General features: G+C 41.1%; 1 protein-coding gene across 2 annotated transcripts; it reads right to left on the reverse strand.

Moving 5' to 3' along the window:
- Positions 1–3,593: 3,593 nt before the first annotated feature.
- LOC145448916 (uncharacterized) lies at positions 3,594–12,388 on the reverse strand. 2 transcript variants are annotated; one of them, XM_080327369.1, is made up of 7 exons: positions 12,139–12,384; positions 10,589–10,699; positions 10,438–10,488; positions 9,408–9,563; positions 7,422–7,519; positions 6,084–6,277; positions 3,594–3,992 (listed from the first exon to the last, which is right to left on the reverse strand). In XM_080327369.1, the coding sequence occupies exons 1-7, from the start codon at positions 12,302–12,304 to the stop codon at positions 3,725–3,727; spliced, it is 1,044 nt and encodes a 347-aa protein (XP_080183495.1). In that variant the 5' UTR covers positions 12,305–12,384; the 3' UTR covers positions 3,594–3,724. The 2 variants fall into 2 exon arrangements, with proteins under 2 accessions (XP_080183495.1, XP_080183496.1); XM_080327370.1 differs by lacking the exon at positions 9,408–9,563 and having other exon boundaries at positions 12,139–12,388.
- Positions 12,389–13,777: the final 1,389 nt, after the last annotated feature.

Genomic DNA, 13,777 nt, shown 5'->3' on the forward strand with positions numbered 1-13,777 from the left:
CGGGATTTCACGGAAAAATCTGCGTCCGGGAGGAATTTCAAAAATAAGCCTAAATGTCCGGAATTTTGAAGGCTCGAAGCAAGCTCAAAAGTTTTTCGTAAATCAACATAAACAATATTATTTTCAAACAGATTTATGCTATTCAAAATTGTTCTTCGCGCCGCGCGCGAGTTAACGCAAACGCAACGTATATTGGTATTAGTATGGACACCAGGCACCACCCTCTCAAAAAGAAATGCCATCAAAAGTAATATAAATAACCATCATTTACTGAAATAAGTCTGATTGTAATCGCAATTATAAGCTAACGGAATATTCCTAGAGTTGGTTAAGGCCGATTGGATGCTTCAATCACAGACAGTGGTTCCAAATCTTGGGGTCGTTCGGCTTTTTCTGGGGATCGCGATTATGTTGGACGTAATCAGCTTTCTTGGCCGTGAGTAAGTTTGGGCAAGCTGAATTTTTTTTGGTAATCCGCTCATCAAGTTTTGACCTTTCCCACGAAACATTTTCAAGTGGGAAAAGAGGTCGCGACCATAAAGGTTGGAAATCACCGGACGTGCAACCTGCTGGTGCATTTTTTAGTAGCCTAATATATGGAAGAATCAATATTATTGACAGAATTCATACATAAAATTTAACAGCCAAATGCATAGTAAGTGCCCAACAAGTTACATCGACTACCCTATGGTGGGCCCAAGATCAGTGCTTTTTTGGGCGGAAGGGGGGGAGAAAAAAAGGTTGTTTCGAACCTGATTAAAACACATATACAGATAGCCCTCCAACCTATCAGTATAGCATGGCTGTCAAACACAATCCTGACAGGCCAGACACGGCCCGCCAAATGATTTCATCCTGCCCGTGGAGGAATCTATTGCAGACCCTAGCACAGGGGTTCTCAACTTCCCTATGGTATCACGGGCCGCATTTTAACAGCAAAAAATGTCGCGGGCCGCAGACCATTATTACCGTGCATTTGTGAGCTACTATTAAATTTAGGCTATTGTAGCCTATTTACCAGTCGTATACCGGCATTAGAAGATTTTTATGAATTCTAAAGCCTTAATGGACAGCCTTCGTGAGTTTGCAGTTGCTGTCTCTTGTGAGAATATGTCATATTTCAGCGGCGCAAGTGAATCTCTCCATGGAGCATGCATTGCGTTCGTTGCCAACTCGGCATGTGCAATGTGCAAACCTTCAACCAGCGAACCGAACCCCTTGTTTCAATGTTCGAGTGAGAAAGCTTAATATTATGGTAACTCTTTCGTTTGTGAGGCCATTATCAGTTTGAGCTTTCAGTGATATAAGAAGACGTCTGGCGTTCGGGGTCATTTCTGAGCGAAATCAACCCTTCTCCAATCCTTCTATGGCTGGAGCCCTGCACCAATAGTTACAGAAGTCAGCTTCGTCAAATTGATGTATTTGCTGGTCCTCTCCCCATGTATGCCCTGGCAGCATTTCCTCTGCACATGCACATATGTCCACTCTGATAAAATACACCCGGACAATTATTAGCTATGCAATGTTTGTGGAGTCGGTGGCTTCGTCCAATGCAAGGCTAAAGTATTCTGCGCCGCAACGCGTTTCAGAACATGCGTCAAAAGATTGTTGTTACTCTCCTGGCCACGGTTGAATTTCACAACTGAATTTAGCTTCTAAATTTGTCAAGTGATGTTGTCCTTGCTGCTAAATTCCGGAAACAGCGAATATTCGCACAGTACATTAAAGTTTTATTGAAATTGTCTGGTAGATTTCTTGGGTTTAGCGATATTCCAAGCGGGCGTTCGATGTACGATATCGTAGGCCCCGTTCCAAGTAATTTTGAACGTTGCGTCTTCAACGTAGTCGGCAATTTAACAGTGCCTCAAAATTAGGATTGATGGGCTTGACACCTAGCTAGCAACGTTTTTTTCTTAAGAGTAGCCGATATGTATCAAGAAGAAGCTTCCGTGGTATCAGATTCAGGGTTGTAATGACTCGACTCAAGTCACAATTTTCTGATGACTCGAGTCATTTTCTCTAAATACGGAAATGACTCGACTCGAGTCAATCTGTGTATTGACTCGACTTGGACTCGAGTCATTGCGCATGACTCGAACCAAGTCATATGACTCGAGACTCAGACGGCCAAGAACGACATTTCATTGTAATTTCGAAGAATAGTAAAGTAACCACACAATGGAGATTTCGTCAATTGGTACGGGTACTTGAAAACGCGACCGGAAACTGCTAAAAATGAAGAAAATTTGTATAATATAAATGCGAACCATTCGATATCACCAAACAGAGTTATAAAAGTGAGTTTGACAAGACTTTAACTGGAAACTGAGCAGTAAACACAATGACTCGGACTTGACCCGCTGCTCGCTGACTTGACTCGGTGGTGACTCGAGTCAAAACTATAAAAGTGAGATTGACTCCCTGACTCGGAGCCTTGAGACTTGGTTTCAGCCCTGACAAGATTTCGCGTGGTAGGCATATCTTGATTTTTTTTTCTGCTAACGATGGTACCAATTAACTATAAGGCTGTCACTCAATGATTAGATTAGTAGTAATGGTCTTATCCAAATCGGCCATGTATGCTATGTCTATGTATAGGTCTGCGCTAAGCTGAAACTAGGATATCGCATAGCAGATTTGACGCAGAAATCGTTATATTGGTACGTATTGATTTGACGGTGTTCTTTAATTAGTTGGGAGAAACGATTTCATATGGCATATCTTGATTATATCCGCTAACGAAATGCCGGACTACCTACAATATGCTGAAATGAATGCATATAGAACCTAGATTCTTCCTAATGATAATTTATCACCATCAGCGGTTTGTTATGTTTGCATCTGTTAAAGACACAAGTCAAGTGTATAATATGATGTAGAGGAGGATGTCGAACGACGAGGTACGTTCTCTTAATATACACCTTAACCTAATGCCCGATGTAACAGTGTTTGATATTGATCTTTCGGATGTGTTTCTTTCCGTGGATTCCTTGGGGGTGAGATGCATTATGGAATTAGGCCGATACGCAAACCAACAAATAGTGGAATATTTTCTGCCCAGATTTATCCAACATGAGAATTTTCACAGCGCTTGGCGCAATTTCATGTCGGTGGACTTTTTTATTTTAATATAGGTACGTGCATGAGTTGTATTAAAAATGGACAAGGCTTACGACAAATTTTATTAAAGCTAACGGGGTGCGAGCGATAAGGTTAAGAAACACACACAGTTAGGCGCATTTCGTGCTCTCTTTTATCCGTCTTTCTCTGGGCTTTTCGTAAAGACTCCATATAAGAGCAACGTCCAGAGGACACGTGATTCCCTTGGCGTAAGCAACTCCATCACACATCAAATCCGATTACGCCGAACTGATGATAAACCAGCGCTCATATTGGGGAAAAAGCGCTTTAATTCACCTCATCTCAAAATAAAGATTGAACTTCCTATAGGCTACATAGCTAGATGACATGTAGGCGTAAATCATTTTGGCGATAATTAGGCCTAGTTTTTTCTTCAAAGCAGTCATCGAGCCAGGGTTCATTTTGTTTATGTTGATTTCATACCTCACCGAAACTTATTAGCGAAGAATTAAAATCATAGTTAGAGACCACATATACATTTTATAAAACCAAAATTCAAAAGGCTTGCCACATACTCAACGCAGAAAAACAGTTGCAATTAAGAAATGACGTGAGACTAAAATTCGTACGATTCCAAGTGCGATCAACAGCCGCCAACGTCAGAGGACGACGTGTCTTTTTCGCAGATGTAGTGAAACAGCTCGTCGCAGTCGACGTCGGCCAGCGTATATTTTCCCTGCCCGTTCAGCTGGGTGATGATTCCGCAGTCTTCCGCACCCAACTCGTTATCAGGCTGACCGGGAGACCACTCCATTTCAGCAGGGTAAAAATTACGGGTGTCATCGGACCACGTCCATAAGCCTTCGGATCGAATATCGTCATATCCGATCCACACGCTTGACAATCGAACTCTGCCGAAAGACCAAGGTGGGTATTCGATTAGAAGACTACTCATAGTGGTGGCTTTTGGGGTGGGCAAGGTGGGCGGTCGCCCGGAGCCCGCCTGGTCGAAGGGGCCCCCTTTTTGGTCAATCATCAAATCTCTACATTTGTTAGAAAAGTCCCGTATCCCGATAATCATCATGTCTCTGCATGCTGCAGAGGTACTCAGTTTTGATGTAGTCTATCCTTGCAATTATAATAGATAGGCTATGATGTAATCTGGCTCAAACCTTGACGTGGTATGCCGACTCAATACTAATGTCACCCAATAGCTTTCCAGATTAGCGTGGGTCTATTTAGCCTGCAGCAGTTGTATCGCTTTGCTATTATTTCACGGTACATAGCAAACATCTTGAACGTGAAGGCAAGATGTAGAGTTAACGGGATCTGCGAAATGTGGGTCTGGGGGGCGCACCGGTGATTACATACTTATAGCCCTCACCCCCCGGAAGTCTCGCCCAGGCCCCTAATCGCAGGGCCACCACTGAGACTACTCTAGTCGTTTCACCACCCTCCTATCTTTTCCCTAAATGGCCATCTTGTGGTGTTTTGATTTGACGAAAATTGTAATAAAATGATGTTGGTGAAAGATTACGCTGGTCAACTCATATTTTTAAGCAAACAAAGAGTGGCTTAGGGGGTTCTGATGGGCACTACTCCATTGCAAGTAACAAAGTATGTACGGTTAGCAGTTCACCCGAAGTGGCTACGTTCGAAATTCCAAGATAAATTTTCATGATCAATGAATTTATTGGGAAGTAGTCAAAGTCAGAGATGATCAAAGTTAGTCTTTGTCAGTACTCAAGTATAAGTATCTATTTACAAGTAAGTACAACAGTATGTATTTCAGGCCTAGTTTTGCCTGAAAACTATCAAGTAGAAGCAGAAAAATCACTGTAGCAAATAGTGTAAGTAGGCAAAATACTTCGTTCAGGGTTGTAACCAAGTCCCAAGATTCCGAGTCACAAGTCAGTCTCACTTTTATAGTTTTGACTCGAGTCAAGTCGAGTCATAGTGTTATGACTTGAGTCCGAGTCCAACTCATTGTGTTGACTGTTCACTGTTCAGTTTTGAGTAGAAGTCTTAGGAACCACTTTTAATAACTATACTTGGGTGATATCGAATGCTTCTCATTCAAGATATAGGCTACTAATTTTTCTCACTTTTAACAGTTTCTGGTAGCATTTTCAAGTACAAGTACTGATAGACGAAATACCAATAGCATGGTAACTTAACTATTATTCGAGATTACAATGAAAGTCTGTCTTGGTAGTCCGAGTCTCGAGTCATATGACTCGGTCCTAGTCATCCATAATGACTCGAGTCATTTTGGGTTTTTCAGGAAAATGACTCGAGTCAAGTTGAGTCACCAAAAAATTCGGGAATCGAGTCATTACAACCCTGACTTCGTTACTGACCGCCTCTAGCCAAAGTAGTCAGCGTTGCTACTCAAGTAGAAGTAATGCCATAAATTTTTACTCAATTATAAGTAGATGTAACAATTTCCAAGACATGCACACTGCACAGTTTCCTAAAAGTACTCTCAAGTAGTCTCAAAAGGTAGATTTGTTCGATGGATGCAATTTTCCTAAATATATTCTGTTACTGTGACTCTTTCGCCCAATTGTCACGACAATTTCACACATAAAAGTGACGTCAGCTTTCTATTACACAAAATCCAAAGTGTAAAAAAAGTGAGTAGTTTTGCAAAAAAAGACTATTCAGTAAAAGTTCGAAATTGCGGTATGATCTTGAAAATAGAGCAAAATGACTTATAACAATATTAACACTACGCATAGGTAGTATTTTCGTATTGAGATTATACTTTTTCAACCGGTTTCCTATGACAATTTCACTTGTCAAGGTGACACAAACTTGTCTCAAAAGTACTTTTTACTCTTCAAAATCCTAATAGTCTTGAGTAAGTAGTGAAAGTAGGCAAAATCTACTTGAGTACTTCGAAAAAGTAGAAGTTCTTGGTTTCTGACCAACTCTGAGTAGTCAACATCTGATAGTAGCCGATCTATTGCTTAGTTAGTATGTTGGGTAAGCAGTTTTACCTCTTCATTGCAAGATGCCTCACTGACTTTGAGGCGAGTCGCGCGCCTAGTTTCGCGCAAGCGATTTTGGAGTTGGCGTAGTTGATCTTTTGGTCCGTGAATACCTTGTAGTAAAGGTTATCGTGGGCCTTATGCCAGCCCTCGATGGACAGCAAGGAGCCGAGTGCGTCGCCGGGAACAGACCACTGTACCAACTGAAATAGGAATCGAAACACGGTTTGAGGAGACTGTTGAAGGTACAGACCTTCAATATACAATTTAATAGTGTATTCATATTGAAATAAGCCCGAATATGTTCCACTGAGATTCGTCAGGGATAATCGTCAGCAACTATTCGAGATTTTAAAGGAAAAGGTGTATCAACAGCCGTATCATCAAATACGGCACCTAATTCTTTTGAAATTTTTACTAGTTGCTGACGATTACGCAGGTCGATAACGATTACGCATGTCGATAATCGGCCAAAGATATTCTGCTTCATTTCAATATCAATATATTATTCAATGGTACAGATTTTGCATGCATGGATTTCATGAGCCGTATTCGGAGGTGGCAGAAGTAGTCAGCGTTGGTGTAACGAGGTAAGTTCATACTCAATTACAAGTGGAAGTAGCACTTTAGGTCAAAAACTACTACTAGTGGAATATAAAATGAAAGGTCCAAAACGCACTCAAGGAAGCAGTTTCAAAAGGGGGGGGGGGGGAGGTCCAGGGCTCTCATACTCTCAGAAGTTAACCAAAGGCGGTAAATTTTGATATCGTAAATCATCCCGACTGACTAAAAATGACTATTGACACAATTTTCCAACACATATTTAGTTGCCGTGATGGAGTGGGTATTTCAGACGGTTCTTGCGACAATCTGACTCAGCAAATTGATGTCAAGTTATCCAAAAACTACTTTCCATACATCAAAATCCAAATTGTAAAAAGTATGTAGGCTATATTGCGGCCGAAAAACTGTTTTGATTGAAGTGGAATGTCTCATAACATAACCACCTGAATAAGTAATACATGTGGGCAAAATACTTGAGTATTCCGAAAAGTACAAGTACTTCGTTACTGACCACCTTTTGCCATAACTGACTTCACCGATGTACGCCATGCGACGAAATAGCCTACTATCCGAATATGTAGGCCTACTATCCTGCACCAATTACGGTGGACTCAATGAATCTATAGAGTGAATTTAAAGAGATTTTAGAGAGTGCGGTTTGAGAGAGAACTTAGTCACAAAATAGCTACAATTCTCTCGTATTTTCGCGCCATATAGGCTACTCTACTCCGCCCAGCATTACCCTCGAGCCTATCGCGAAAACTTGAATTATTGTAGGCTCACTAGTTTTTCTAAACCACACAAATCGCTGTCCACTCGCTCTGTCGTCTTGGAGATCGTTTGCCGAGTCCACTGTTGCAATTCACGGAATTCGGCAGACACTGGAAAATGGTAAACAGGACTTCATCAGAATTGAACTAGGAATTTTCAGCTTTTATAAATCAGATCAGAATCAGAATCATAGCTACATTCAAAATTAAATCACAATTAGAATCACAGAATTCGTAAAAACGAGGAAATTGAATGAAATTACGAATTAGACGGAGATACAACAAAAATCAAACCGCAGTTCATACTCATAAGCATGAAAATGTCCGTATACCAAGCTTGGCTTGTTTCGCGCTATATACATACAGTTATACCGCAACGTTTGCAGGTGAACCAGCAATTAGACGAGAAGTAAAATTAGAGCATGGTAAAGTATCGCAAATTAGATTAGTATTAAATTACCGTCATTTCGCTTTAATTATTCAAATCAGACTGGAATTATCTGCTTGTCCAAATGTAGGCCTACTCTAAACCAGTAGTTCCCAAAGTGGCGACATCACGCCTCAGTGGGCGATTTTGAGAAACAGGGGGGCGACAATGCTGCATAATATATTTAATTAACAGAGTCAAAAAATACACGTGAAGGCTGCTTATTCTCCATATGACACAAAAAAGTTGACCAAAAAGAGGTCATCTCAACAAAAAGTGGACACACAAACCGTTTCTCAGCACCTCCTCCGCAAACTGATGTATATTTTAGTTAATCTACCAGCGATCAGAGTCAGGTGAACAAATTTCCCGTTACATGTCCTCTTTTTCGGAGCCGTAAATTTTGGAGGTGAAATCTGTGTTAAGCTTTAAAAGGGGGCGACGATTCGAAAAAGGTTGGGGACCAATAAACCGATAGCATTCAACAGTAGAATTACCATAGTCCTTTTTTAAAGACGATTTGTCCTTTTTTTCAATAAATTGAAAGTGTCCTCGGAGGACGCCTAAACGTCCTCTCTTTTGTGATTTTGTCCACATTTTCTAGAAAAAGTATCAAAATGCGATCAAAAACTGGACTCTAACCCAGCGAAAGTTAGAATGGGCAATACAAAACGAATAATACGGCGCGACGGGTAATTCGGGAGTTGAGTCAAAGCGATAACCTGTTTTCTTTAGTCAACACAGCACTTTCGGTCGAGATTTTTTCAAAATTAGCAGTTAGGCCCATCTTTTCCCGTACTGGAAATTTCAGAATTTTTGAAAAGTGGATTTGGATTTCAAAATATGGTAGCCCTATTGAACGGTAGATTAAATTCCCTCAATCGCAGTCCTTCTATTATATAAAACAACTATCCCAGATCAACATAGTACCAGCGGTCGCAAGTTTTCAAGGGCCCGAACTTATAGTATGCGCTCGGGGTTACCGGTCCACGATCTGAGATAGCGACTCCTCTTGACCAGACAGCCTACATTTCAATTCATTTAATTCGCTGTTCTGTTTCTTCTGTTACTTTTCCTCCAGTGTGTATGTCTCATATTTAAAGGTCAACGGTTCATTACCGAGGCTCATACAAAACCCCAAAGTTCGCTGTATCAGTCTCATGGATTATAGCTGGAGATCAAGACACACCCCCGACCCATACATCCGTAGTCAAACTGATTCGCACTAAATATTCATGATTATTTTGTTTTGTGGGAAATCGTGTCTTTATGGCCTTGTTCCTTTAACAATGTTGCTGATGAAAAGTTGATTTTGTGCACCAGTGGCATATTTTATTTTCTGTGGCTAGGCGAGAATTTGGGGTCCGCCGAAGGCTTGCAGATTAGCGTAAGTCTTCGTCAGGTGAGTAGAAGCTGAGAAACAGTGCTAGAGGCCAATGTCGGTGTGTGATTGAAATACTACTGTAAGTTCTTTTGACACCTTCCTTCCTTTCTTTTCATTGTATAGAAATCTAGTGGCGTTTTGAAACGATTATAAACAGAACTGACATAATATAGTATGACATCACAGACTTTTCTCATAAGCGTCGCGTATTTGGCTGTCGACTTTATTCAGTTGCCGCAATGCAGACGCCACATTCCCGTCAGCAATGGAAGGCAGACTCTGGGTAGTTCCGAGGGTTTCCGTAAAGGGAGGTGGTTGGGTTACGGTGATGGTTGTTGTTGAGCCTGAACGATTGACGAATATTTGTATTACTACGAGAGTAATCGTATATGGATGTCAAGAAATAAAGATCAAGTGTGGTGTTTAAGCTGGGGTGGTCAGTATTGAAGTAGCTACTTCTACATTTTTGGAGTACTCAAGCAGGTTTTACACCTACTTTCACCACTTTTCAAGTGGTGATGTTTTCAAATTACTTCCAGACCTACTCAACATTTTTTTCAAACAAAACTACATACGTCGGATTTTGTAAAGTAAAGAGTACTTTGGAGATATCTATATCACTTTCATGAGAGTGAAACTGTTATAGCGACTGGCCGAATTAACGCGATTTTCACATGTTACGATATCGTTAAGTAGAAACGAGTTTATATAATATTTTTTGAGTGAAATTTTTTGACAACGGGGCAAACAGGCCCGGTATCACAGTATCTGAAGATATAGGCGAAAATCGCACCTTTTTCACATTTGTTATTCGTTAGTAGCGAAGATGCTGAAATTTTGAAATTATATCCTCCTTTGATTAACTGCTAAATGTATGCGACTCCTCAACCAAATCTACTTTTGAAACTCACTTTTCTGAGTAATTTTCATACCTTTATTTTCTCCTTCTACTTGAACTGGTATTAAAAAGCAGCTACTTTAGCTTGTAATGGAGTAAAAAATTTAGGGCGTTACTCCTATTTCTATACTTGGGCACAAACGCAGGCTTCTTTGACCACCTCAGCGTGTAAGACACCCTCTCATATTTCCGGTTCATTTCTGCACGCATTTTGTATACTTCGTCAGCAATCCGACTAGTCGGATTACAAAGCCGACATTTAACTGGATAATAACAAGTGATCGCTGGTTATAAAATAACGAATTTGTCAATATAATTACCAGTTGGTGTTGGTTGCGTTAAATTTCTCATGCTCTGCAGTTGAGTGATTTCTATGGAAAAAGAGTTGCAGTTATAAATAGCCAAAGTACACACAACTTGTGACAGCTCGAAATAGGATATGGCGTGTATTGTACTAGTCTACATACATACCATAACTGAGCTGCCAGATGAGCATGAATGCAGCTACAAAGCAGGATACAGTGAGAAAAGCAAAACTCCCGGCGCAACATTTGTATGATGAATTTGACTGTTGAGATGCGGCTGAAATATAGTATTCATGAAAATACAGTTGTAATAGAAGACAACACGTCACAATTGATTTCGTTTGTGAATTTCATAGATGTGATATGTGAGAATGAGAAAAACTTGAAGATATGCCCCCATATAAACGAGTCAGTGATTTGTCTGGGTTGCTGTGACTTTCGTGCGTCGTGGGTTAATCGACCAGAACAAAAACTGTTTGTATAACTGATGTGCGTATCAGTGTTCTCCCAAAATCACAGGGTTCCATAGTCACAAGTCAATCTTAGTTTTATAGATATATTTTATAGTCAAGTTGAATCGTTTTCAACTCACCACTGAGTCAAGTTCGAGTCCAAGTCAGCTAGCCAATGGTCAAGTTCGAGTCATTGCTGACACTCGAGACCGAGTCCAAGTCATAGTGTCATGGTTCATTATCGAGTTCAAATCAGGTTCAATTAACTTTTTTGAAACTCTCGTCTGATATCATTTATAACATACGCTCCTTTTCTAACTTTTAAATGATTATTCAAACAGTTAAACACAGTTTCTAGGCCTAACTTCCAAGTATCGGTCATGATACACGATTACACCAACATTTGAATCTAGTTATATAGAATATATCTCGAGTCATATGACTTGGTCAAGTCAAATTAGAGTCAATACACAAAGTGATTCGAGTTATTTGTTACTCGAGTCATTACAACCCTGATGCCTAAATATACAGCTTGTATCTACAAGGCGTTTAGTACAAGGTACATGCACGGAAGAGTGTATAAAAATTACCGTGTAATAAATCAACAAAAGGGCTAACTTTGTTTACCCTTGTTGCTTACCAGCCTTTGCAACTGACTTTGGTGTCAGCGCGCGTTAGGTGGGTAGGTATGAGGGGGGTAGTGGGGCTTAGCTACTCGACTTTTTGCCCTAGGACGATATCTGGCGATAACGACTCCTGTACTATCTGTAGGAATTACAATTCTTTATATATCCCTGCCACTTGAAATCGTGAATTCGATGACCGGCCATTTAGTATGTGAGCGTTTGTGAGTATAGGGACGTTGGCGTTAGGGGTACTCTGTTTTGGTCGGCAGTCTGAATTAGATTCATCCTGGCACGGTCATATTTAGGGCATAGGAGGAGGAAATGCTCCACGGTTTCTTTGATCCCGCATGCATCACAAAAGCCATTCTGATGACATTTAATTCTGTGTAGATTATCGTTCAGCCTAGAGTGACCGGTCTGCAGCCTAATTAGGATTCCAGATTCCCTGCGTGACAAATCGATAATTGGGTTTATGTCCCTGATATCTCCAATAATTTTTCTATATTGCGAGTCGTCGTCATGGGCATTCATGTGATCGATCCACTTTTTCCGACATATATCGGCAATGTGGGATTTCATTTCCTTCCGTGTATGAAATCAACAAAAGGGCTTATACTTTGTTCAGCCTTGTTTCTTACCAGCCTTTGCAACTGACTTTGGTGTCAGCGCCCGTTTGTTACGGGCTTTGTCGCGTAATTTCGCGCTAGGAGCCCCGCCTTTCGAACGCTTTCCATCTTCATACATACTGTCGTAAACATCGTCGTACGTTCCGTAAGTATCCTCGTCGCGGTAAGGCTTGGGCATGGTAGTTCATGACGCAACTTCACATAGTTAAGTACCGGTGGTTTTCCTGAAATGGACAGAATTTAGAATTCAATTTAGTGTACAGTAAGTTATACAAAGCTTCAAAGCAAATAGTGGAGCAGCAATTTGTCATGTGGTACAACACAACGCGTATCAAGCTAGATTACTAACATGTTGGCCAGAATAGCAATCTATAAGCATTGCTAACGCAGATGATAAACTACCATAACCCATTTGCGCATTGGACCAAAACAAAGAAATTCTCTGACGTAATAAGCATTAACTCCCGTTGTCAATGACATTTATCGATGACGTTGATTGATACCTGAGCTCGTAGAGTAGGCCTACACCAGTGGTTTTCAACCTTTTTCACGTCGCGGACCGGTAAAATTTCAAAAAATGTCTGGCGGACCGGTGAACTTGCAAAATTGAAATGAAGACAAAATGTAGAGTATGCAACCGTTTTTTGCAATTATATGGTGCTAGAGAGTGAAATTTAGAGGGTTTTGATCGTATTTAATTATTATTCATGATGGCATCCATGTGATTTTATGGTAGCGTGTCTGCCGAGTCGAGGTAAAATTGCCTTGTCCAGATAAACGTGCTAGCGCCGAGAGACCTTGACAGTCTTTCGCGCCGAACGCCGTGGGCTTAACCGACCACGCCAATTCTAATAATATTCTTCTCTTTGGCAATATCGAGAGAAGAACCGTATCGTAGTCGAACCAAGCACCTTTTCGTGCTACATTGCTCATTGCCCACTGCCACCAGAAACAGGCTACTCTCGCAACTACCTATACGAATACAATGCGTGCCGCAAGAAAACACATTACAGCAGCTATACCGGCCATCCGCAAATCCGGGCCGAAAAAGCACTTCGTCAGCCCAACCCGAAAACGCTGGTCTTGGGGCGCCCACAGGGCGATAAGTCAAACTTCCGGCGGCTTCACCCCCAGACCCTACAGTTGGGAGGATGTTTTCTTATGTACTTGTGAGCACATCCATTCTACTTAGCGTAAGCAGAGAGTTTAGGTAGCCTAATCGCGCCATTAGCGAAAATTTTCGATCATTCGCGAGTGAAGCGGTTTTCTCGCGGAGGAATTTTTGGCCCACCTTTTGGAGTCCCATGTTAACCTAAGCTTCATCATGCATTGGTACGTCGTGGAGTGGTAATGGCTGACGCCGAAATACCGATAAATCATTCCGTATTTCTCAGAGAAGGGCGCCTAATAGGCTAAGCAAGACATTTAGGGATACTAAATCGTGCAAAGCGCGAAAAGAAATTGAAAAATGTTGGAAAAAGTTTCAAATATGCTATGATTTATGATTTATGTTCATTTTCGAAATAATTTTGAGCCCCATTCCAGCTCGGCCCCTCTCCAGTTGGGCGGTTTGGGGTGCCCCCGTTACGGTACTGCACAAAATGAATGAATCGAAAACCAATGACCAAACTGTGCTGTTTAGCGATAAGTC

The sequence above is a fragment of the Botryllus schlosseri genome, chromosome 10 (genome assembly GCF_051294905.1).
Source record: "Botryllus schlosseri isolate E-star chromosome 10, Bs_hap1, whole genome shotgun sequence".
Lineage (NCBI taxonomy): Eukaryota > Metazoa > Chordata > Ascidiacea > Stolidobranchia > Styelidae > Botryllus > Botryllus schlosseri.

Excerpts from the sequence above, each read along its gene's own strand:
- LOC145448916 (XM_080327369.1), bottom strand. The coding sequence starts at position 12,304 with ATGCCCAAGCCTTACCGCGACGAGGATACTTACGGAACGTACGACGAT. Across the intron at positions 10,700-12,138 it reads AAAGTCAGTTGCAAAGGCTG|CCGCATCTCAACAGTCAAAT; the intron begins GTAAGAAACAAG and ends ACTATATTTCAG. Across the intron at positions 3,993-6,083 it reads AGGCATCTTGCAATGAAGAG|AGTTCGATTGTCAAGCGTGT; the intron begins GTAAAACTGCTT and ends GTCTTTCGGCAG.